Source organism: Cydia amplana, chromosome 3 (genome assembly GCF_948474715.1).
Source record: "Cydia amplana chromosome 3, ilCydAmpl1.1, whole genome shotgun sequence".
Lineage (NCBI taxonomy): Eukaryota > Metazoa > Arthropoda > Insecta > Lepidoptera > Tortricidae > Cydia > Cydia amplana.
In genome coordinates, this window is record NC_086071.1 from 18676130 (window position 1) to 18703564 (window position 27435).

Consider the following 27435-nt stretch of genomic DNA (forward strand, 5'->3'; position numbering starts at 1 on the left):
CTATAGAAGTCTGACTAGAGCTCAAGAATGATCCCGAGGGAATTGTGCCGCGAGCTACTCAACTGCACAGCGCGCATGTTTTCATCAAATATAGTAAAGACCCCTCCACACTCGTGCGCGAATCGCGGCGCGAAGCCACGAACGCGAGTGTGGAGTCGAGTTAGCAGATCAGCGAAATCGACTCCACAAGTCCACACTCGCGTTCGCGGCTTCGCGCTGGAGGGGGCTTAATGCCGCGCAAGTGGCTGGCAATCAAAAATGTTGACCACAACTTCTGTTAATAACGGGAAATTGTGTAGGTATTGGGTAATATTCAAAGCTGCGGGTGGAATAGGTATCTATTAGCGTGTACTTATTTAAAAAAAGCTGCTGCAAATTCAACTTTTAGAAACTTCAACATTTTAGGAATTACAACTTTCTCTTTCTAAAGGAACTCGGTTAATATGTGTCAGAATAAGTGTCTGTCATATGGACCGTTTTTCGAAATCAATAATGTACCTATTGAGAGTTTCCTAGTCCGTAACTGACAAACACCAGTCAAGAAGTAAAATTATATTGGAATGACAAACTCACACGAAAAGTCACGTGATCATTTTAATAGGTATTTAAGTTTTGATTGGCGTTTTCTACAAACGATTGTCACTTAGCAAGGCCCCCAGAAAATGATACACAGAACGATAGCGGGTCACTTTCTATGGATACTTCGCAATAAAGTAGAGATAACCATATTTAAACCGCGTGCCTCTCCAAAGCATCTGAGGGCCCCACCCCGAACCACGTTCGACGTGTTCCCTGTCACACTTACGTATGAAATTACAAGTGCGACAGAGAGGCAGCACATTAGGCCCTCTGCACACACACACAAACAAAACAAAAGTCGTTACTTTTGCAATGTTTGTGTTACTTCCAGGAGTAAATCTTATGGAATCTATTATTATCGTCCGCTGCATTTTACTTTTAAAAATACGTACCTACAAAATTGAAAGGCCTAAGGAAAAATTCATTCAGCCAAATTTACTCAAACGTAACCGATTTATAACAGACATTATTTTAGAATTGTTTATGGTTAAAAGAAAAAAAAATTGAAATTATTCAACTTTACCACCATTAGGTGGCAAATTGAATTCGGTATTTACATAATTTATATACGTATTTTTAATAAAGTTGGTCGGGTCGGGTCGGTAGCGTGTAAACAGGTACCTAAACAAAAGAAAATGGTAAGTAAGTACTTAATATCACCGCGGTTTGAGGTAGATACTTCATCAAAAATTGTTTATAATATATTTTGATAGGTATATTTCCTCCGATTGTTAGAAAATGGCTCTATCCTCAGCGGAAACAGACACTGTATGACTCGATTCATTGGCCTTACCCTGGAAAGTAAGTAATAATAACTGATGAGGTTTTTGTTTAAAAATGCTTCTCTTCTTCAAACGTTGCAACAAATCGGATGCGATTGTAAATAATTGCCGGATAGGAGCAACGAATCAAATGCCGAAATGTATCGCACGTGATGTGTACCTATCTACAGTACCTATTAGGGAATGTAAACCAGTTTTTAATTGTGAACCTACTCTACTTAAAATAAATTATTTCACACCGTGCACGAAATAAAGCAAAGTAGCCAATTATTGGGTAGTTTCGTACTAGTCAAGTCAGCAGAATCAGCTTCTTTTTTAGAACTGTCAAAACGATTTGCCAATATGGAATTTATATGAAAACGTGTGTAGTGACGTCACGGTCAACTCGCCTACTTTTTTATATTTCTATCTGATTTATTAAATATAAATCGTGTTTAAAATAACTTCTATAAATGTTTTTCTAAGAATTATCTGGTGCTTTATTTCGTGCACGGTGTGAAATAATTTAAGTAGAGGAAAGTACCCAATTCTACATATTAAGGCACAACACAATAATATTTATCACCTATCCGAAATAATTTAAGCTGTTATCCAAAATAGATAAGTTAAACGTTAAACTATACATACTCGCAAAGTCGCAATATACCTAGGTAATTTAATGTCTGAACATAATGTGACCAACGAGGTACCTAGCTATAGTAGCTAAGTATAAGTCGTAGCGCTATGAGCGTATCTCACCGGTGAAAGTACCTACTCAACTATTAACATACCTAGAGTCATAAATGTCATAATTTTAAAATATTTAATAAATTACTTACTTACCTACATGTACATACACAAATACTGCCAAAACTGATAAACATATGGGAATGATCGAAATTGTGAGCTTTGAAACGCCAATACTTATGAAATTTACTAAAGGAGTTAAGATTATTTTTAAATGATTGTATTTAATCCATAGTTAGTGAATATGTACTATTTATCAAACGTCAACTGTCGAATTTTGCCCTTATCCATTTTTGGGATCTACAGTAAGATGGTACAATCTGACTCGACTCGAGTCTTAACGAACACTAAGTTGGACGACAGATTGGTGGTCAGATTGCCACGTCTGTGGACCCCTTTACTGTTAGTATGGATAATATTGTACTATTGTATCAGATTCTCTCGTCACAACATAGGGGTGATGTCTTGTGTGCAGTCTCAAATATTCTATTCTTATGTAATTATATTGAAATTATTCCTAAAAATATACGTATAAATTTGTAACTATATGTCTCTTCGTGTGGAGAGTTTTACTTTGTATTTTCTTTACAATGTCTGAATAAAATGTCTTTGTAAGATCCAGTTTTGTTTCATTTGTCTTATTAGTCACAAAAAAATATCGCTTTGAATTGTATTTTATTATAAACATCATTTATCTTGTACGGGACTTCTAACCAGTAGAACGCCAAGAACTCATAAATACCTACGCAGATTTCGGTGTGTTTTCAGGTCAATTTAAATTATACAAATGGCGTTCAAAGTGTTTAATGGTAGTAATAAATAAAACAAAGATATTACAAAATAATAATTTATTTTACTTTTCATTGTACAATATCGTATTTTAAAAATATTTATAATAAAACTTAACTAAAACATACATTTTACCATAAACGTTGCCCGTTACGAACAGAATCCGAGAGCCCACTACGTTTCACTATGACTAGTAAATACCGGAACTTACCACTGTAGGAAGACATCTGACAGCAACACCAACTAGAATAGCATAAAAAAGTTATTTAATCAACTGATATGAGTCTTGAAACGTACAAACAAATGATAAGCGAAGTATTGAATTTGAACATGAGAATGAATGCCAATAATTAAGGTAAAACCATTGTGAACAAAGCTTATCGATTTCAACTGTTTTAATTAATATGGTTAACAGCCCAGTAACGTGACGTCAATGACATGCGTGTTAACCAAATAACACTTTCACTAACATCTTTAGCTCGTTATTTTGCGGCAAACCCACAAATAAAATATAAATTCAGTAATGTATTAAATTAATACTAAATATGTATGGGATTGACTCCTGCGACTATTTGAAAATATACATATGCGTTTAAGTTGTATATTTTAACTTTTAACCCTTAAATGCATAGTGATGCATTTATACACACAACATAAACATCAAATGTTATGCATTATTAAACAAATTCTATTTGTTCTTGTATATTATTTCAATAGTAAAACTAATAAATTTTCCGATATATTACATAAATTTACGCAGTATTTTAATTTATAAAAGTTACATTTGTTTATAGACGAAATGTCGGAAAACTTGGAAAAACCTGGAAGTTGATGATTTTTAGTATGTGATTTTGGGCAGATTTTTCGGGGTTTGTAATTATTTTATATTTACAAATTTTATCATAGGAACATCACAAATAGTGTACATTTCTGTTGGCAGTTAAGATTTTTCCTATTCCCCTTACTAATAGCTATATATTTCCAAAAATATGATTTAGACTATGCAACTTTTAACACTGATTTCCCAGTGAAAATCGATGATATATTTTTTTTTACTATTTTTCCTAGAAACGGCAAACAATTATGTGATATATATATTAATTTCGGGCAAAACGAAAAAATCATGTATTTAAGGGTTAAAATGTATATTTTCTAGCATCGTAATAGTTGTAAAAATTGAATCATGCTTTATTTTCTATTTTAATATTACTTGCGACCCGCCCCGGCTTCGCACGGGTTAACAAAACATAAACCTCCCTCTTGAATCTTATTAAAAAAAACCGCATCAAAATCCGTTGCGTAGTTTTAAAGATATAAGCATACATAGGGACAAGTATATAACTAAGTAGATCATACAAATCATATTTCGTAACGTTTATGCTAAATAAAACGCCTTTTCAATTATTACGATTGCATAAAATATACGGACTGCAAATAGTCCCACATAATATTTTATAACTCGAGTATGTTAGCAATTTAAAACATAATATATCCATGATACATAATACATATATGTCATATACTTTACACATTGTCTGTTGAGTCCAGTACAGCAGCAATATCAACAAATGTCAGTGTAAATGTATGTAAAGTATGGCAGTGTGTGGCGGCAATGAGTATGTGTAAAGTGTCATTGTTCCTGTATTTTTGGGTGTAGATATTTGCAATCAGGGTCTTTGCAATTGCCCCCGATCTCGAAACGGCAGAGCACGGCGTTCGGGTCCCAGCTGAAAAGTGTTTGCGTTAATAAGGACATCAGAAGTGGGATTTTGACTGGTGAACTGCATACTTACATCGCAGCCCTCCAGCGATGTGTACGCATCCATCCACTCATTTAAATCGGAAGCGGTAATTGAAACATGCACATTTTCTGGTTCTATTATGTATACACCTAATGGGGACCAAAAACAATGTTATTAAGCGTTCAGATTAGACATTCCTATTTGTTCCACACGACAGTAATTTGATAACAAGTGTGTGTGTAACAAGTTTTTTTTATTCAAATACTAAACCAAGAATTCTGTTACTAAGCTTTCAGCGTTAGTTTGACAATCTGTCAAAGAAAATGTTTATCAGAATAATCACGGAACAAAGCAACGAAATGTGTAATGCTTTAGTTAGGTACTTCTAAATACATGTCGTAATGTTAAATAAATTAAATTAAATAGAACAAATAGGAATCACTTAGTACATTCAGTTCATCAATTGATTGCTGACATTGCTGTAGATGAAACTAGAAGTTTTGGCTACAGCGAATATGATACAAACGTATATACGATACTAAACATACTAATGTTGAAGATAAAAAGAATAGGTTTTATGCAAAATATCTTTGTGTAGTAAAAAAACCCACTAAAACTCACGATATAATTCCTCCTAATCTTCAACAGTAGCACCAATAAATTACCTTATTTTTCTTGAAAAGAAAATTAATTTCAGTATATGTTGTAGGTAAGTTTTACAATAGGACATGCATCAATCGAAACGACTTACTTTGCAGAGCCTAATGCTTGGAGCGGTGACTTGTAATCATCATCTTTCAGTTTATTTTTACATCCCCAGTTACTATCAGTCAGTTCTTTTCCATTTTTCTTGCCTCTGTCAACGAGTTCTACGTTGGCATCAATACTTCCATCATTTATTCTAGATTCTACACTGTTTTCTATAAATGTACTTTTAACTGGTTCTTTAGGCAATTTTACAGTCTTTTTATTATTAGTAACATCTATCTGAACTGATAATCGAGGGTTTGGTTCTTCCATTCTATCATTGACCACGCTCACTTTAACTGACTGTAGGTCACTAAGTGTTGATAGATTGTATAATTCTACAGTTTTGACTTCCTCAACTGGCGCATTTTCTTTCTGTGGTCTCTTCGCGGTTGTTGGTAATTTTTGTGGGCCACGAACTATTGGTGCTAGATTACCGTTTGGTATGGAATGTTTGGAAGTAGCTGAGCTGTCAAACATAGTTTTAAAACGTTAACAAATAGTTCTGCACGAAAACAAATCTTGTATCCGAAGTGGCAAGAGTAAAACATCGTTTTATGCAAAAGTACAAATACCTGTTTATCAGCAGCTGATGTTGAGTTCTTATTTTGGATAACTTAATTTGGGCAACTTTCTGTTGTCTTTTATTTAAAGTTATAGCAGTTGCTATATTTCGAAGTTCAGTTGATACAATTTTATACTTGTGGGATAATTTGGTTGCCTCGTCTTTCAGTTTAAGTACTTTAGCCGACTCTTCTGCTATAGTTTTTCTGTAAATATAAACGTTAAATAAAAACCGATGACTTAAAAAACTTTAAATATTAAAAATCACAAGTACCTTGAAAAAGCTATTTGCTCTTCTAATTCATAATTTGTAAGCTGTTCTCTAGTGCCGAAATTACGAGGTTTTAAGGTTTCCACCGGCTTCGTTGTTGCTTTATTTACATTTATCGATGATTGTCTCGCGTTTTTAATCTTTTCCAACTCTGCCATTCTTTTCACCAAATTTTTGTACTCAATTTGTTCAGATTTCGGCAAATGGTTTACAGTCTGAAATTTTAACAATGTTATGAACAATTTGAATAAGAATATTATTAAAGATAAGAAAGCTTATATTCTAGCTTTAGGGTAATGGCCAAAAGCATTTCAAGATCAGGAAACTGGAACGATTTCTATCGTGGCAAGGTGGCTCAGAAGTTATAGCTGCTGCTATAAATGCTGATGGAAGACGCTGGTTCATTTCCACGTTAGGGCACAGAAGTTCATGGTCACTTAATCCTTCCTAATACTAAAAATGACAGATTCTCACCTTTGGGACGAATTTTTCCTTAGTTTTTGGTACAGGCGGTACTACAGGCTGTTGTACAACATCAGGCAGAACACTCTTTTCTACCTCCATACGCGTAGATTTCAAGAACATGTCAAGTTTTTGCTGGAAATCGGCTTGTTCTGACAATTTCATGTGCATCTTTGTTAAATTTTTAGTTGCTTCATGTTCGCCTTCCGAATCAGAATTTCCGATACTAATTATAAATCTTTTCTCCTCTGGTATATTATTGGCCTGTTTTTCAGTCTCACTATCTTTTTTTGGTAATTTACTATCTGTGATACTATTAATAACATTAGGGTGAACAAGATTAGGCAAGTTTTTACTTAAGGAAGTTAATAATTTGGCACGTAAAAGATCCTCGTCCTCCTCAAATTCATCCTCCTTAGAATTCAATAATTCCCTTATTTCATTCTGTTTATTACTTTCTGCCACATCGCCTTTTTCATGTTCTATATTCGTAGGTTTTAAAGATTCAATAAGAGAATCTTTACTTTTCTCATCTCCGTCAGAACCAATATCCATATCAACCGATTCTATATCAGTATTATTATCTGACAACATTTGGTTCATATATTCAATCTGATCTCTCATAAGTTCATCATCCAAATTCAAAGACTGGGACAGTCGCTTCTTTAACTTCTGTTTTTGTTTCCTTTCAAAAGCTTTTTTCAATAAAGCAGACTTTAGACAAATCAACCGAAGTTCAGCCGTATCACTATCTTCATCTCCTGACAGCAGCAAAGCATCTTTTTCGTCAATAATGTCGCTTTGCTGTGTATTTTGTTTCTCCAATTCAATTTTTTGACCGTTGGTTTTGACAGCCTTCGTTTTCAGAGCGTGTTCTCTTAGTAATTCTAAATCTTCGTCTGAATCTCTGGTATTTTGAGTTTCGTTGATAATCTTATTTTTCACAGTAGCAGTAGTCTCTTGGGCTAAATCCAAGGTGGAATGGTTTTCTGACGCTACACTTTTAAGACTACCGTTATTTTCAGTGCTTGACAGTACACTTATAGCGCTGCCATTTCCATTATCTTTAGTATCTATATCAGAACATAAGTCTACAGATTCATACACTTGTTCATTTGGAGAATTATTTTTGACTCCATATGAAGCGTCTGCGCTAATTACCTTTTCTAAAGAAATCTCTTTATTAATGGACACTAGATGAGTTTCAGTTTGTAAATTCGGAAAGAATCTATCAGGCTCAGGATTTTGTGACCCACAGAGCATTTTTTCCAGCCTTGCTTTCAGAGTTGATTTGTCAACATTACCCTTATTGACAGCTGCAGCCAACTTTCGTCTTTTATTTCTATACTCATCATCAGATTCATCGCTTGATTCAGTTAGAAATGTTGCCCTTTTCTTAGCTTTGTTAGATTTTCTTCTGTGTACCCGTTTTGCTAAATTGTTATCAGGTAGTGGGTCTTTTCTTCGCTTTGGTTTGGGATATGATTTTAAATGTTTTTGTTCCCTGATAGCTTTAACTATATACGGTTCTTCCAATTCTGTGGCAGATATCTCAGAGAGATCACATAAAAATGCATCATTGTCCTGTCTTTTTCTACCTAAAAGTTATATTAAAGAATCTCAGTGCAAAGAGAGGTAGTGCATGCAAATTAAAAATTAATTATATAAGTAAACATAATCTAATCATATTATCTAAATATCTTAAAATGTGAAGTTAATCATGAACTAAACAATATTAGATTGCTTTTTCGTATGCAAAGTAAAGGAACTTTGCAATTTAACATATTTAGCTGAAAGCGTAAAGACAGGGAAACTAACAATTATTATAGTGATTTGTAAAACGCACACAATTTTATTATTGTTATGATATTAATAACTATGACCATATTATTATAATATTAGTTGTCAAGAAAAATTAAACAAAATATGCCCATATGTTCCTTAGACAGAAGTCCTGCCCCTCACAAACACGAGTACATAAATAAACCAGTAGAAAACCATATTTAGTCTGGAAGCCTACTACAGAAACCCTTTTAAATTGAGTCAGCAATTTAGAAAAAAAAAAGATATATACAATATCGACTCTACATTTTATACTCACAATATATATTCAGGTAATTCCGAATGTCGAAAACCGTAGGAAAATTCCAAAAATGGATTTTTATTATGATTGATTTTTTATCGATTTTCATCTGATTTTCGGATTTATCCGGCATACAAAATTACCCGAATACACCCTATGTATATTTTAGCAAATGTGTGTGTTCAACATATCATCACTCTGTGTCACACAAAAAGAAATCACATGAGAATTGTTTTTCATTACCCTTAGGCCCACTTTCACCATCCCACTAACCCGGGGTTAAGCGGTTAAACTATTAACCCAGTGTCGAATTGTACTGGTAAACAAGGTAACTCCAGGTTAAACACATTCATTGCCACCCAGCCAAACCAAGACATCAGCGCCAGGCTACAAAAATTTCGCCATATAAAGCTGTAATACCACGATCCCAAGTACCGGGTCGTCCGGCCTGGGAACGAAATCATAAAATACCCAATAAGATAAGATAAAAGATAGTTGTTTCCAATAGTGTTTTCGGCACTCAATGTGTTAACCGGTTAACCCCGGGTTAGTGGAATGGCGCAGGTGGGTGCTGCAAAAATTATAAAAGAGTTCAAAGTTTGTTCAATAAACAAATGTTAACTCATGAGAACTATTATGTGATACACAAGCACTGCAAAATAAGCAATATGTATATTGAGACTGCTGACCTAACCCCATTATCAATGTTGAAATTCATGTAAAATTAGGGTTGGTAAAACTATCTATATGGAACCCTAACTTCGCCCAAGTAACATATTAATATAAATAAGTATACCAAGAAATATACCATAGCCAAAGTCAAATAATAAGGTTTTCTGATGACCTGACCAAACTTAAATTAAGTTTTAGGTTTTCCTGTGTGCTAACAGGCTCTCATTTTGCAGACTGCCACAGTTATGCCACTGAGATAAGTAAAATAAAATAATAAGGTTAATATTCTATATCTTTTATATAATATACAGAAATATTAGATAAAGAGAAGAGTTATAGAATGTATTGGTTCCCTTATACTCCACAACTCTTCTTTTTCGGCACTGACTATAATAAATGTTTCACCTAAACACTATCTGCAATGTAAAGTATTCATTTACAATACTTGGATTACAGATTATTATACTTTTACTTTGTATAGTTAATTAGAGATTATTATACTTTTAATTTGTATAGTTAATTGCAATTTGCAATGTATTTACACTCCATTAGCCATACGACAAACATATTCAGTAATGGTTGCTACATTAAAAGTTTTCTCATAACTAAAAGCATTATCCTCTATAGTTCGTTTTTTTAGCATTAGAAAGAACTTGAAAGAAGGTAAGCGATTTTGACATGTCTTTTAATTGAAAAACACTTTTTAAAAATCAATAACTATTACTTATGAAAGCAGAAGACTATAAAAGATCGTATTAGATTCATAATTGTTACATATTTACCGTAACTTATTTTTAAAATGTGTTTTTCAATTAAAAGACACATCAAGATTGTTTACCTTATTTCTAATGCTAAAAAAACGAACTATAGCCGCCCAGAGACCTATAAAAAGGTCACCTGTTCCATTCGAATTTGAACTTTGTGTTGACAAAATAAAATTTCATTTGGCTTGGCAAGGTTTGACGTATGGGCGGCTAGAGGTTATTAACAGGTCTACCACTTATCTCAGGCAGCTGGTAAAGAAAACCGCCTAAATTAAACAATAAACCTCTAGAAAGGTGTTTTCTATACACCTGGGTGGTGTCATAATTATTTATGATACAAATGCAAAAAGTAGGAAATTCGCAATGAGTGGTTACCAAAAGGATGAGATTTGCTTTTTATACAAATAACCTGTCAAAGCGTCCTTATGGACACATATGTACAGTCGCCATCAAATATATTGGAGCGGCTAAGGCGCGCACGAATATCTGAACACGCCTCTATTGTCAGGGCGTTAGAGCGCGGGTTCAGATATCGTGAACACCTTGGCCGCTCCAATAGATCTGATGGCGACTACTGTAAAATCTATAACCCCTAAGATATATTTCCAATTTAGGTCAGATGAAATAAGTTGTTCCTATTTAGAGTTATTGGCTATTGGTAAACAAGCATTTAACTGATATGTAATAAGCTAATCACTTGCACTTTCACGAATGTGTAAAATACACACAAGTAGCAAGTACCTACTCTACACATACTGTACTTGTATAAACTGTGCATCAAAAGGAGAAACCGTCTACAGTTTATATCATAAACAAGTTACTTACCAGACCCTGTGACGCTCGTACGCTTCGCATTCTTACGTTCAAGGACATTATTATACTTCTCAAGCATATGCAACCTCTGTCGAAGCAGAAACTCTTCCTCAGATGAAATGTCCGAAAGCTCATCCAATTCATCCACTATTTCTCCTTCCTCCCTCTCAGAGTCCACCTGGACTGAATTCTGCACGCAAGCCATTGTTGCACGCTGAACAAAAATGTGCAAAATGTTAATTACGTGTTATCTCAAGTAACTTTCACTTATTACAAGTAAATTACAACTCAATATTTATAGCCACATTGCAAATGTATCGTTAGTTTGCTTTTGAACAATAAAAACTACGCAAAACCATTTCTACATTAAACAATTACATGTACACGGAGATTAGAAATCGTATAGAATAGTACAAAACGACAATGAGCAGTGTTGCCAGAGCGCTTCCAGCTTATGTACGGTCGTACGTCAAAAAAGGTACGATTTTGATAAAAAAAGTACGTTTTTTTATTAGTATAATTTTCTTACAGAAACAATATTTATATGTGGGTGTGTGGGTGGGGGGTATGGTGGGTGGATGAGACATGAGTATAGTTTTCCTGATTGTTACTGACTGACAAATTGATTTGACCAACTATAAGTGTAGTGTACACGTCATATACTTGGTCAACCAGATCTTGTCAGTAGAAAAAGGCAGCAAATCTGAAAAATGTAGGCGCAAAGGGATATCGTCCCATAGAAAATTTGATTTTCGCGCCTTTTTTTACTGACAAGATTTGGTTGACCAGCTATAGTTAACCAATTTTGTTTGCATTGATATAGATAGGTACATGAAAAATAAAATTTGTCAAGCCATTTCCGTCAGTTGAAAAAAGCGGCAAATTAAAAAAAAATGGTGCGAAGGGTTATGGTCCAATAGAAAACTTAAATTTCGCGCCATTTTATACTGACTAAGTTGTTTGACGGGCTATAAATGGCCGGCTGAATTTTGACTACCTGAGTTTTGTAATCTGGATAATAATGCCAAATAAAACGAAATACACTCAGATGACTAAGTAACTTTCTACTGGATATGCAAATGTACATATATAAATTAAAAAGAAATGCATGTGAATAAGATTGGTAAGATAAACAAGTAGGATTTATGGACATGACATGACTTAGACCTGACAGCCCGAGAACAAATTCTTTATAATTTTTTTAACTTCTTTTAGCGTTTTTATTATTCTTCGAGCAACTGCACTGCATTAGAACTTCTAATATTGCTTTGTGATTGCTTCTAATTTAGAAGCAATCACAAAGCAATATTAATAATATTACACATAAATTATTTAATGTAGTTTTATGGATAATTGCCAATACCCTACCAGGGTGCCATGTCATCTATTTCCATTGTAACATCTATTCTATTGTACCATGGTTAACATGGTTTGCAATAAACGATATTACTATTACTATTAGCAAAGCACAGGTAAGAAAGACACAACTGCCGACTGCGACTAAAGAAACGTGTATTTTCTATAGTACATGGTACTTTTTTAAGGTGGCTATTGTTGTCAGATTAGATATTTTGCCCTGAACAAACCATCCTGAACCAATACAACGAAAAAAAAAGTTGATAAACAATCGTACATCAAAAGGTACGGTTTTAGTACGATGTACGCTGCTTACAAAAAAGGTACGCAAGGGTCCAAAATAGTACGGAAAACCGTACTAAAAGGTACGATCTGGCAACACTGACAATGAGACATTGAAATGAAATGAATGTCACTTGAAGTTGACAGCATAAAACGGTCATAGACAAGACATGACGAACCGCAATAAAACCTTGTACACAAGGCCATGAAAATACAGAGGGTTTACCGCGAAAAACAAAAATCGCAATTTCGTTAATTGCCGTATAGTGTGTCAAAGGTCTGTTTGATTTCAAACATAGACAGAGAGAATCATACTATCTTTGTCTTACACTAGTACTAGCACTCAAAAGAAAAGGATGAGTATAGTTTTTTATGTTCCTATTTACTGACAAGATTTGGTTGACCCAGTATATATGCCTGTAACATGAAGTTTGGCAAGCCATTTTCAGCAGTAGAATAAGGCGGGAAAATTAAAAAATATAGTGGATTTGCCAGAGTATAAAATTCAATCGTCCAGCAAATCTCGTTCTTTACACGTGGGATCCAACCTTTACTTTGTCCTAAATTCGTTCGTTTCGTTTTCTCCATCCTGTCTTCTTCTCCTTCTAGTGTTATCTGTGTAAAAATCGAGCTGTCAAACTTCGAAATTGACATTGACACAGTGTTGCCAGATCGTACCTTTTAGTACGGTTTTACGTACTATTTTTGAACCTTGCGTACCTTTTTTGTACGCAGCGTACATCGTACTAAAACCGTACCTTTTGATGTACAATTGTTTATCAACTTTTTTTTCGTTATATTGGTTCAGGATGGTTTGTTCAGGGCAAAATATCTAATCTGACAACAATAGCCACCATAAAAAAGGTACCATGTACTATATAAAATACACGTTTCTTTAGTTGCAGTCGGCAGTTGTGTCTTTCTTACCTGTGCTTTGCTAATAGTAATAGTAATATCGTTTATTGCAAACCATGGTACAATAGAATAGATGTTACAATGGAAAAAGATGACATGGCACCCTGATAGGTTATTGGCAATTATCCATAAAACTACATTAAATAATTTATGTGTAATATTATTCATATTGCTTTGTGATTGCTTCTAATGCAGTTGCTCGAGGAATAATAAAAAAGCTAAAAGAAGTTAAAAAAATGATAAAGAATTTGTTCTCGGGCTGTCAGGTACCTAAATCCTACTTTTATTATTAAAAAGGGAAGTTACATAATTATTATTACTTATCTGCCAACTTGTTTATCTTACCAATCTTATTCAAATGCATTTCTTTTTAATTTATATACTTATGTACATTTGCATATCCAGTAGAAAGTTACTTATACTTGGTCAAGCAGATCTTGTCAGTAGAAAAAGGCGGCAAATTTGAAAAATGTAGGCGCGAATGGATATCGTCTCATAGAAAATTTGAATTGCGCGCCTTTTTTTACTGACAAGATTTGCTTGACCAGCTATAGTCACCTGAGTGTATTTCGTTTTATTTGGCATTATTATCCAGATTACAAAACTCAGGTAGTCAAAATTCAGCCAGCCATTTATAGCCGGTCAAACAACTTAGTCAGTATAAAATGGCGCGAAATTTAAGTTTTCTATTGGATCATAAGATCATAACCCTTCGCACCATTTTTTTTTAGATTTGCCGCTTTTTTCAACTGACGGAAATGGCTTGACAAATTTTATTTGTCATGTACCTATATCAATGGAAACAAAATTGGTTAACTATGACGTGTACACTACACTTATAGTTGGTCAAACCAATTTGTCAGTTAGTAACAATCAGGAAAACTAATACTCATCCACCCACCCACATAGAAATATTGTTTCTGTAAGAAAATTTTACTAATAAAAAAACCGTACCTTTTTTATCAAAATCGTACCTTTTTTGACGTACGACTGTACATAAGCTGGAAGCGCTCTGGCAACACTGCATTGACAGTTTGACACTTATTTATTTACGTTTGTCGGGGGCGTTCTAGCTCTATTCAAAACTCGAGAAAACTTAGTAAAAACCGTTTTAAAATATGAAATCTAAGTATGTTACACAATAAACGAAGCACTATTTAAGTATAGAAACAGTGATTTAGCATTTACAGATCAAGATGGAGGATAAAGATTACAAGTTTGCGGCCTGCACGTATTTCGCCAAGAATCACCCGGGCGAGACGTGCGGCAGCAATGGTTTGCCGTTGACGCCGAGTTCTATAACTATACTGGGCTGGGCGCAGCGACTGCTCAGTATTGAGCATCCTAATTTGTGCACATACCTTGATGTTATACGAGGGAAACATGGTAAGTACAATCAATGTAGGGCTGCCATCTTTAAATTCGCCGAACCCGGACAAAGACTTTAAAAACCCGGACATTTGGCGTAAATCGCATTTTTTCCCCCCGGACGTGTCCACGGACTCCAAACTAGGAGAAATCCAGGGAAACACGGACGGATGGCAGCCCTAAATCAATGTCATCAGTCTAAATACATAACATACGTCCTGTGGGTACAGAGAGCCTACCACAATGGTCATATCGGACAAAAACTTAAATGTGGCCCTTAAGAAACTGCAAGCTGACTTCACCGACATAAGCAAATGGTCCCATGATGCAGGACTTGTGCTGAATGCCCAAAAAACCCAGCTAATACATATCTGTTCAGGTCGTAGATTAACACCAATGAATATTAACCTGATAGCTCACAAACATAATTGTCTTCATACACTGAACGACAGCTCTCCTAGATGCTCGTGTCCAACAATACAGCAGACTAACCAAGCCTCATATCTTGGGGTTATTATAGATGAACGCTTTAACTGGGGCCCACACATTGATGCCTTATGCGATAAATTGCGAGCAATCCTTTCTAAGTTTTCAGTCATTAGATATAAAGTACCATACAAAATATTAATTAACATGTACAATGCACTAGCTGAATCAATCATAGCATATGGGCTTACAAGCTATGGCAGAACATTCAAAAGCTACTTAGATAAAATATACAACCTACAACTAAGATTACTAAAACTAATAGTTCCCAGAAAAATAAAAGATCAATTTAGAGACGACTATAGCAAACTGTTTAAATTTTGTAAAGTTATGCCCATCCAATGTAAAATAAAATTCTTAATTTTAATGGAAAACATTCATAACAAACGAATAATGAAACCTATTCAATCAAAAATGAATATAAGAAAGATTTCTCAAAAGAAAGTTACAACTATCAACAGTAACAATAAATACGGAGAAAGAACAATAGCATATATAGCACCAAGGTTATTTAACGAACTACCCATAAATTTAAAAAACACTATAAACGAGAAAAATAAAAAGAATTTACTAAATAAGTACTATCTTGATGGAGTCTCAACATAAACTTATTTTCATATGTATGTATATGTATATATATATATATATATATATTTAAAACGTAATAATAATAAAAAAGCTTAATATTAACTACATAATTAATATATCCAACAATAACTGAAATACTCTTACCCGAAGTTTTTAACTGAATAATTTAGATCATCCTGTAACCGCTGCACGCCCCACCCGGTGCATACTCAAACTCGGTACTCAATTAATGGCATACGCCTTAAGGAAAACCTGAGCCGCTTAAGACTTTCTTGACACGTAAACCGCACAGCGATAAGGAATGCACGGCCGATTGTGTACTCGAGTGGGAGCTATTTAGTTATACCCGCTAATTTATCTCTTGTAAAATTTAAGTAATCGCACTTGTAATTTTATATAAATATCGATTATCCCATGTATCACAACAATGCTTAACGTAAAATGTATCCACGAATGTCGTGTCGGTACAAACCCGATAGGGTTTCACGGCACTTTTCTGTTTGATTTATTATAAGATTTTAGTATAGAATAAATAAAAAAAAAAAAAAAAAAAAAAAAAAAAAACAAGAAATTTCGTTATCTGCCTTTCTCTCGCTCTTCCATACTCGTGCGGTAGAGAGGCACGCCTTAAACAGTTTTTTGTCAATAGAAATGAATAGAATAGAAGATACTTTATTCAAAAAAGCTTAATAATAAACTTAACTAATAACACTGACATACAATATATAGCGTTTCTGAAATGGTCCCACTCAGCTTCATGTCAAGGATTATTTGTTACGTTACATTGTCACAGATTATTTGTTACAAATTAATATGACATTGATTCACCAATGCATGTTTACTGTTTGTGCTAGTGGCGTTCCCTACACAGAGTCTTGCGTAATACCTATTTATCTAATCCCTTGTTTCAGAGAGGATCATAGTGGTAGCCGAAGTAATAGGCAAGCCTCTCAATGAATACACATCGAGATTCACCCGCAATGAAATAAAAAACATCGCCTACCAAGTGGCCACGGCCCTCGCATACCTACATGAGCAGGACATAATGCATCGGACACTGTCCGATGATAATATCTTAGTGGACAGTGAGGGGAGAGTCAAGCTGTTTAATTATGGCATGTATTATATGACTGGAGGGGGTGAGGAGGTGTTATTTACACTTGGGTAAGTATAGTTTGTCAATTTTTTTTTAATAAAATGACTCAGCAATCCCCTAATGGCTCCTCTACACGATGGGCCAACGCCGGCCACTCCTAGGGACGCATTTATGCGTTAGAGGAAGCAAGTGATATTGCTATCTCATTCTACCGCATGGCTGCGTCCCTTGGAGTGGCCGCCGTTGGCCCATCGTGTAGAGGAGCCATAAGGGAAGCTTTTTAAGAACTGCGGGTCAAAAATTACGTTTTGACCTCTAGCATGCGTGTGCCAAATGGCTAAACTGTACATTGATTTGCGGTTTTTTATGCATATGGCTTCCACTATCTTAAGGTGGTCTGTGAGTTTACACATTTAACTTCCAGTGTCCCAAGATACCTGAGCCCGGAGACAATCCTTGACGGCGGAGGCCCAGCAGCAGATGTGTGGACATTCGGGATAATACTACTGGAGCTGTGTCTGGGCAGGTTATGGACCAATCTGAAGCCCGGACCGATTTTGAGGAGAATACTTACTTTGGTTCACGCTGGGAGCCCCGCTGAGAGGATTGCTAGAGAGAATGACTTGTACGATGCTTATAAGGTATGTTTATGATATTGTTAAATCACAAACTTTGATGCAGTCTTCAATTTTGCTTCAAAGTGATCTAGATCTATCTAACTCAGGGGTCACCAAATGGCAGACCGCGGTCCGCATCCAGACCGCCGACCTATATATTTTTAAAATTATTTAAGAAACTCAAGTAGAAACGGCCCGCCATAGTCATTATATTTAAAAAACCGGACCCCTGAAGATACTAATTGGTGACCCCTGAATCTAACTGATGTCCAAATACTTACCTGACAGAATTGTATGTTACGTGTTACCTTTTCTATCATTTGCATTTTTTGTACTACGCACAGCATAAACAATTATGTTCAAAGTGCAAAGAATATATTTGTGCCAATTCAGCAGTAGGTTTTAATGTTATTGACAGTCATTACAAAGCATTTTTACTGACCTAATTTTAATGGCAAAATGGCTTAAATACGTAGGTACAATAGATGTTCAAGATATGTTTACTTTTAAGGTGCCTTACCAAAAAGGTAATACGTTTTTGCCAGAAATTAAATTTTTGGTACAAGCTTTTATCGCTGACTGTACTTTTCTTTCCACAGACAACTAATACTCATCGAGACAATTCTTAAAACCCCAATCACAATTAGGTTTCGTTGTTTTATCACAGAGTTCCTATGTCAACCTCCTGTCTCCATCATCAGATCAGCTCCATGGTACCATAATATTGCATCGTCGTCGCAACTCCCGACTTTCTTGTATATGCAAATTTTCAGTTATAAATTATACATTGGAAGTCGGGAAGTTGGTCAAATTTAACTTGCATGATTTGACCCGTACAAACATAGTAGTATACATAGTTTACATACATACATAGTTACATAGGTACATTGCAATTTAATTAAAAGCTTGTAAAAAAAAATATGTTTGTTACAGCAAATACCAGAAGACCTCCGAACCATAATCGAAAAATGTCTAAAAATCCTGCCAAGCGACCGCGCCACCTTTCCAGAGATAGTCAACGACCTTCGTATGGACGTTCAATTGCCGGTTCAGAGTAAACCCCCCCGCGGCCTGATGGGGTGCAAGCTACAGTATTTGTACCATTGGTGGCAGCTGGCTGGGGGGGATGTGCAGGCCAAGTTAAAGAAGAATGGGCTGATTAAGAATAGTCCCCCCATTTTGTCTATGCCTTCGTACGTACACATATCCTTGTTTTGATACGTAATTTACAAGCTCTTATTTTAAGCTTTTGTAAAGTTAAATTATTCTCGCAGTTGCACTCGTCGATGAGATGTCTCCTGGGTCACGCTGAAATGTAGAATAATATTCATAATTTACATTTACAGAGCAATCCTCCTCGACGGTTGCACAGTAGGTGGCAAAGTCGGTGCGCTCTTCGACCGCCGAATAGCCAAATATAGCCTAGAACTACTGAAGGCTAGATTATCCCACATTCCCATACACGACTACTATCCTCTGATGCACGAGAGGAGAAAAGAATTTGACGCTGTGGCTTTACCGAGAATTATAAGGGAAAGAGATACGGAGTATCAGTTTTATAGGCTTCTGTGGTTCCAGAGGCTAATGCATGTAAGTGAAACACTACCATTCTACGTGACCCATTTTTTTTCAGCTTTTCACCCCTCCCTCCCCTCGGTGACCGCCCGTAGGATATGCCAAGACCGATAGTTTTCACTTAGCAATTATTAATGCCTATGTTTATAAATATTTTTTTGCAAACAAAGTAAAAAAAATGCACCACTGTTCCCATCGCGAGTTTAAAAAGCGCTAAACGCTGATTTATCGGATCTGATCGCGAGGCTGATGAAAACCTAATCGTCCTAATCCATCCAGTCCATTCACAAGCTAAGTCTAAAATCTGGCTTATTATTTTTTTGTTTTATTTTCCAGGGCTACCCCTACACAACATCATATATCCGGGCAGAAGCGGAGGTGGACATTCCACCGCTGATCCGCGGACATGTCTGGGCTGCCTTATTGGGCGTTGTCGGCGACATAGAGGATCGTTATGAAAGAATCGACAAAGAGACGCCCACGCCTACTGATAGACAGGTAAGGATTATTTCTTTGTCTATAAACTAACATAATAAAGGCATAATGTATTCGCGTACTTATTTAAAATCATAATTTTCAAGTAGATCCAGGAATTCTAATAAATTAAATTTGTAGTGCCATGTTGTCTCCTGGGTCACGTTTGAAAGTATGCTTTTTCTTAAAAAAACTTTTTTGTTGTCTGTCTTCTGGCGCACTCTTGAAAAAAGGTGTCAATAATTAATTAGTCATTTTCATAGTGACTCATATAAATTACTACTTCACACCCTGATAAAAATATTTTTTAATTATTTGAAAAATACTCCTTATTTTTAATGATGTCAACAAATATCTAAAAAAACCTGAAAGAATGGATATGATCTATATTGAGTCTTTGGTAATTTAAAAACCTTTCGTTTGTCAATGTCCACAGATAGACGTAGACATCCCTCGCTGCCACCAATACTGTTGGCTTCTCTGCGGCGCTGCGGGACACAGGGGCCTAAAGAGATTACTAAAGGCATGGCTGCTGACTAACCCACAATACGTTTACTGGCAAGGCCTGGACTCCTTAACTGCACCGTTCCTTTATCTCAACTTTTATAATGAAGGTTATTATTTACTTAACCCCAACTTTTAGGTAAAACATCTATCGTATCTATGATAACAAACATATGACGTAACTTAATTTTTCTGGCACTCAAAAAAGCTTCGATTGTACCTATGTTATAATTGACTTAAGTGACTTACGAGTAAGTATCGTTATCAATTACTAATCACTGAATTATTCCTGTACCCATTAACATTAGAGAAATAATGCCCCTGTCACAAAAACTTCTAACTTTTAATACCTACTCATTTCGTATTGTTTCAGCCCGTGCCTTCGCTTGTCTATCAGCGTTCGTGCCACGTTTTCTACATAAATTCTTCCTAAAGGTATTTTCACTAAAACTATGATAGTCATATAGCAAAACATTATGACATTGTTAAAATTTGATTTAATCGAAAATATACTAAAGGAGAGTTGTTCCAGGTATTGTAAATGTCTTAACGATGTCTCCTGGGTCACTAATAAAAAGTATGCAAAATAAATTACGGCATAAAACGTTGAATGTAAATTAGTAGCCTAGTAGTAATCCCAAGCTTTAAGCTCCAGTAAAATACGGTCGTATAATGTCCTCAAAATAAGACATGAATTTAACTAAAACACAGACATTAATCTATCATAAACGAAAACATTAATTTTGCTAAATTAGATCCACTTCCCATTACTTGATTGAGCTGTAACTTCACATATGTAAGATGGGTGACAATGCAATATTATGGTACCATCGAGCTAATCTGATGATGGATACAGGAGGTGGCCATGGGAACTCTGTGATAAAACATCGCAACCAATTTTTTTGCCTTTTGAAATAAAAGTACAGTCAGCGATAAAATCTTGAATCAACACTGAAATTTACGACAAATAAAACTTACATATTAATTAGATATTCTAAAAGGTGGAATAATACCCGTGGGTAATATACAATGATTGGATATATGATTGGGCGAGCACGAAAAATGTATTTTAATTATTTAATTTTCAGGACAACAGCGCGGTAATTAAAGAGTATCTAGCCAAATTCTGGCAGATGGTCGCCTTCCATGAACCGGAGCTGGTCACACACCTCTTCGAGATCGGCTTTGAGCCGAACCTGTTCGCCATACCCTGGTTCCTCACTATGTTCTCACGTGAGTTACCAGCCACCTTGTGGCCTAAATAAGTTTTTGATTTCGGCCAAAAGGTGGCTGGTAACTCATTCATCATTCGGTCATTGAAAATTCACTCCAATAGGCTAGATGACAAATTTTTAGTACTGGTATCGATCAGGTTTGTTTTGAGGATCATATGTCTAAATGGAAGCCATTGCATTAAAACAATACAAAAGTCAGAAATGATAGTCAAAGTCTGAGTACGATTGTACTCTACTCACGAAAGGCCCCTAACAAAACGACAAGTAATCGCGATTTGACGTTTATTTTTTTCTAAGACAGCAGCAAACACCTAAAAAGATAAATGAAATCAAAGTAAACACCTATACAAGAGTAAATAAATTTTGTTTCTAGATTTTTGCCTAGAAGTTAGCATTTAAAAATACAACAGTATGTAGTACAATATGATCATTGTAACACTGCTATTATGTTATTTCAATTTCAACAGACAAGTTCCCACTCACCCCACGCGTAGCGCTTCTAATAAAGTTGATTTAGATATTTATTTAAACTTTATTGCACAAAATATATACAACAATGTACAAATGGCGATGGCGGACTTAAGGCCTAATGGCATTCTCTACCAGTCAACCATAGGGCCAAACAGAGATACCTACAATTGGCGCAGAGAGAGAAATATATAGATATCACGCCCAGTGACTGGGCCCCAGTCATTTAACTGATAAATATAAGTGCTGCAGTAGAAAAAAGACATTACTTCTGTTACAGATGTGTTCCCCCTCCACAAGATCCTGCACCTGTGGGATGCTTTCCTCGTGGAGGGTCCCGCATTACCCATATTCATGGGCGTGGGGATCCTCAGGCAGTTGCGGGACACGCTCCTAGAATCGGGGTTCAACGAGTGTATATTGCTGTTCTCCGATCTACCGGAGATCGATATTGGCGAATGTGTGAAGGTACTTATAGTGCTAGCTAACGGATCCCTTTGTTTGACATAATTATTGAATGTAATGATTGTCAGATTATCATTAGTCATAACTCATAATTCTTAAACCGTTAACTTTACAGGATTTTCGTAAGGTTATCCTATAGATAGGTTAGGTTTGTTTCTTGGCAATCCTGAAAAGTTACGCGTTTCTGAGAAGAACCAAATTATGACTAACGTAAATTCGGACAAACAACACATTAGGACATGTCAACAAGTAGCCGAAAACCTCGCGTGATTTGCGCACAAGGCTGTAATATACATTCAGAAAAACTATACCATTAACATACATTTTATATGCAGGGGTGCTAAGCTAATAGTTTGTCTGACTGTGTGTACGAAATTAGGCAGAAGTTTGATTAAAGGAATTTATTTTTAGGAATCCATCGAAATGTGCCGCAGCTCGCCTCGGAGTATAACATACAGACGATTTACGAATGACGCCGAAGTTAAAGATCCAATGGTAAGATTATATTATATAACTGCGAGTAGGGTTGCCTAGATACATCAGGATTTTTCCCTTGACATGTCAGGATTGCGGGTGGCGAATGTCAGGGTTTTTAGAAACATTAACTAACTACTAAAAGTAAATGTTGTGTTCTAGACAACATGGTGGCGATGGTGATAGCGATTTTTTCTTGTGTATAAAGTTAAAAGGTTTTTAATAACTCCAAGATACGGAGGTGGTTATTTTAGTAATGACGTGAAGTGTCAAGATTTTTGAGTGACTTTTGCCAGGATATTCAATTTTTTCATATGGCAACCCTAATTACGAAAAAATAACTATAACAAAAAAAAATGATTCTAAACTTTTTTGCAGGATGCAGTAGAAATACCCATGGATGTTTTGTGCGCCGAATGTTGTCCGCGTATCAGTCTGTCTGACTTCTTCTCCCTGATATGCCAAGACAAGTGCTGTGTTATCGACATAAGGTCTAATTTGCTGTGAGTATTCTATTATTTATAATCATTGGAATTATTTTGAATAATTGTACTAACAACGCAATTTACGCCTTTACCAATTGTTTGCTATTTAGATATATACTTATTTTCCTATTAAAGTCTATTTTTTTATTCCGTAGACTGAAATGACATTTCATAGTATGAACATCATGTGTCATCTCATACTATGAAATGTCATTTCAGTCTACGGAATAAAAAAATAGACTTTAGGAACCTATCATATTCTTGAATTTAGAAAAATATCAAAAACTGGTCCATTGACTAATTTAAAATGGAGCAACTTTTCGATACCTTTTGGCTAACATAAATAAGTGTTTAGGCAAGTGCCTAAAACATTTTTCCGTGACCCGGGAGACAACGGCTTTTTTTGGAAAAATATTTACCATGTAGGTATATTCCACCGTATTATAATACAACATTTTTTGGATGGATACTAAAATGGTTTAGATCACGCTTTTCACAGTAACCCAGGAGACAAACAGGGTTAAAATAAACTTTTTATTTCTGAACCATATCCATCTTGGTTTTCATGCATTATATTCATAGTTAACAGTGCTAGTTTCAATTTAATCGAAACCAACTTTCAATAGATTGTTGTTCTTTTGTTTTGTTCGATTACAAAACAAGATATACATATAACCATATTTTCTACAATGTTGATTTAAAATGAACTTACAATTTTTCTTGTATTTCTCTGCCTTTTGTGGGATCTATGTTATAGCATTGTTTATAACAAACCATTTTATTAATTTTAGCTACGAAATTGCAATTTTTCTTGTATTTCTCTGATTGTTGTGTGATCTACTCGTATGTTAAATGTTAGGTAAAGCACTGTTTATAACAAACAATTTTATAAATTTTAGCTATGAAAAGAGCTGCATAGAAGGCAGCATCAATATACCGTACAGCGGAGTCCATCTAGGACAACATGAGTTACAGTCCCTCGGGCCAAACAACCACAAGGTATTAACTGAGGCGATTAAGTTGAAGAAAACTGTGGTCGTCGCGTCGGCGGAGGATGAGACCGCTCAGTTGGTTAGTAACTGAGTACCTATCTTATTTAGCGTACTACGTAGGCGAACAACACGCGAACGCGAAGCGAAGCGATGCGGCGCGGGGTGAATCAATCCTTTGATACCTATAGAAGTGTTCTACGTGGGAGATCTCGTTGCGAACGCGAACGCCGCCCTGCGCCGCGCCGCGCCGCTTCGCGTTCACGAGTTGTTCGCGTTCGCGAGAGCGTAAAACGCAGCGTAATACGAGGGTAATTTGAGAAGTAACTTGTTTCGCCTACGTATAGATGGCGTTGGCGTCAACTCTGTATGTATTGATTTAGTTTAGTAATTAAACATATTTAATATGTGGCGTCATGTAATTTTTGGCAGGAATTTGACATTTGACAGTAGTTCAAACAAAACTGGTCTGAGTTACGCGGGAAAATGGAGAAAATTGGAATTCGTGGAGTTTTTCAGCTCTTTTTTTGGAAGGCAAAACTGTGAAACAAATCCATAAAAGGATTTTACCTACGTTGGGTAGTTCGTGTCCTTCCTAGGGAACGATTTGACTTTGCGTAAATGAGTTTAAGCGAGGCAGGACATGCATTAAAGATGCACCTCGCCCTGGAGTCCCGAAAACAGCACTTTTACCCGAAATCATCGATAAAATCCATGATTTAGTTTTAGCCGACCGAAGATTGAAAACACGAATTAGCTGAAGCCACAAACATCTCTTCTGAGCGGGTGCATTTTATTTTACACGACGATTTGCACAAGAAAAAGTTTTGTGTAAGGTAAGTGCCGCGATTACTGACTCCAGAACAAATGCTTATTCGCATGTGAACATCTGATGAAGATTTGCAGGTGTTTAAAAAAAATCCAACAGATTTTATTCGCCGTTTTGTTACTATGGATGGAACCTGGATCCATCACTACATCCCGGAGACGAAACATCAGTCGAAACAATGGGCTGGTCATGGTGAGCCATCACTTTTGGATCAGTTACAGGCGGCAATAGCTGAAAAACGTCCAGGTTTGGCAAAAAATAATGTGATTTTTCACCATGACTACGCTCCGGTGCATTCAAGTCGTGTCGCTGCACAAAAATTGTCGGAGTTACGATTGGAACTTCTTCCACACCCTACTTATTCACCAGATTTGGCTTCGTCGGACTATCACCTCTTCCCGAAACTGAAAACATTTCTCTTAGGGCGAAATTTTAAGTCCGATGAGGAGGTTATATGGGAGGTCAATGCGTATTTCGAGGCCCTTGAAGAAACGCACTTCCGTGAAGGCATAGAGAAGTTGCAGACTCGTTGGGACAAGTGCGTAGAACTTCGGAGGGATTACGTAGAGAAATAAAATAAATACATTTGCAATATTATTATTTTTTGATATGAAACCAAGTTACTTCTCAAACAACCCTCGTACTAAATCGAATGAATGTTATTAAATATTTATCATTAAAAATCGTCACTTAAAAGTCAATCCTATCAGCCAACATGAGCAAACAATTCAAAATCGGCATCAGTTTACCTACAACAGTTTTTGCTCCTTCTAAAATCGTACTTTTCAAATGTGACCCAAGAGACATCATCACAGCACCGCAAATATTATGAATCCGAAAATACAATTCAAAATTTTCTCTTATTTCTAGATTTAATTATTATAATTTGAATGTATCTTTATTATTTAATACTAGCGACGCGCCCCGGCACACGGCTTAAAAAATTATACACCTAAACCTTCCTGAAGAATCACTCTATTGATAGGTGAAAACGAAAATCCGTTCAGTAGTTTTTGAGTTTATCGCGGACATACAAACAAACACACAAACAGACGCAGCGGAGGACTTTGTTTTATAAGAACATCACTACAGATGTTCAATAATTGTTTGTTGTATTCTTTAATTTTGATGAACATTTATTAAAAATACATTTTTAGGGTTCCGTACCAAAAAAGAAAAAACGGAACCCTTATAGGATCACTCGTGCGTCTGTCTGTCTGGCTGTCCGACCATTCTCCACCTTCCCCCCTGAAACTACTGGGTCTACAATTTTGATTTTTTTTTACAAAATAGTTCTTTACCTATAGATGACAGGAAAATCTATTAGAAATGTGCAGTCAAGCGTGAGTCGGACTTATGTACGGAACCCTTGGAACGCGAGCCCGACTCGCACTTGGCCGGTTTTCATTTTTTTTTTAAATACCTCTTGCATGTTTGTCCACAGTTCAGCTCGTACCTGGTGAAGTGTCACGTGCCCCGCGTGTGTGTGCTACACGGCGGTACACACGCGTTACACACACACGTACCATCCCTATTCACCGTGCCCAGGGACAACCGGAAATAGAACTTATTATAATAAGAAATATTATAGTAAACTAATTATAATAAAATAATTATAAGCTTAGAATAAATTTAAAAGTGGAAAAATTATTGTCTTGGGTGAGACTTTGAACTTGACTCGGATGAGGTCAGATGGCAGAGCGCTGGAGTATCGATACAGAGGCCGTGAGTTCAAGTCTCACCCAAGACAGTAACTTTTCCACTTGTAAATCTGCTTGTTAAAAATTAAAATAATTATAATAATACAATTGTTTATTCAGCATAAGTGTTAGGTTATATTGTAAAGGGTTGGTACCTCTTTTTAAGTAACAGATACTTTTATTAAGACTAGTTGCTAAGTGAAAGTCAATAAATTATTATAAAATTTAATAAAATTAAAAGATAAATAATATTGTTAATATTATTTCTTTTTTTATATATATTTTTTTCCGGTATAATTCTTATTTCTTACAATCGCCTGCCATATTGTCATTTTTTGACTGGTTAGGCTTAGGCATCGAAGGCATGCACCAGTAAGTCCGCATTAATTCACGCCCACGATTGAAAATTGTCTAAAAATATTTTAAACGGCTATTAAATTAAATATTTTTCAACATAAACGAGACGGAGATGGCGTGATGACCTGGACAGCTTCCTGAACAACTGGCCGGAGGAAACACCAAATCGGGAGTCGTG

General features: G+C 35.7%; 2 protein-coding genes and 1 long non-coding RNA gene across 6 annotated transcripts in view; 1 reads left to right on the forward strand and 2 right to left on the reverse strand.

The window, feature by feature from the left end:
- Nucleotides 1–27435, reverse strand: part of LOC134662856 (uncharacterized) — a 256695-nt gene that overhangs the window by 50291 nt on the left and 178969 nt on the right. The window lies entirely within an intron of this gene.
- On the reverse strand, nucleotides 2921–11412 carry LOC134662752 (uncharacterized). 4 transcript variants are annotated; one of them, XM_063519035.1, is made up of 7 exons: nucleotides 11003–11412; nucleotides 6675–8256; nucleotides 6204–6415; nucleotides 5941–6135; nucleotides 5370–5834; nucleotides 4405–4603; nucleotides 2921–3119 (listed from the first exon to the last, which is right to left on the reverse strand). In XM_063519035.1, the coding sequence occupies exons 1-6, from the start codon at nucleotides 11197–11199 to the stop codon at nucleotides 4507–4509; spliced, it is 2748 nt and encodes a 915-aa protein (XP_063375105.1). In that variant the 5' UTR covers nucleotides 11200–11412; the 3' UTR covers nucleotides 2921–3119; nucleotides 4405–4506. The 4 variants fall into 4 exon arrangements, with proteins under 4 accessions (XP_063375105.1, XP_063375108.1, XP_063375107.1 ...); XM_063519038.1 differs by lacking the exon at nucleotides 4405–4603 and adding an exon at nucleotides 4670–4767; XM_063519037.1 differs by lacking the exon at nucleotides 2921–3119 and adding an exon at nucleotides 4670–4767 and having other exon boundaries at nucleotides 4451–4603.
- Nucleotides 14604–26772, forward strand: LOC134662756 (TBC domain-containing protein kinase-like protein). The gene is made up of 14 exons (XM_063519043.1): nucleotides 14604–14933; nucleotides 16901–17153; nucleotides 17510–17726; nucleotides 18636–18895; nucleotides 19049–19292; nucleotides 19614–19775; nucleotides 20188–20365; nucleotides 20629–20690; nucleotides 21344–21488; nucleotides 22239–22426; nucleotides 22835–22918; nucleotides 23276–23400; nucleotides 24282–24453; nucleotides 26645–26772. The coding sequence occupies exons 1-14, from the start codon at nucleotides 14744–14746 to the stop codon at nucleotides 26762–26764; spliced, it is 2400 nt and encodes a 799-aa protein (XP_063375113.1). The 5' UTR covers nucleotides 14604–14743; the 3' UTR covers nucleotides 26765–26772.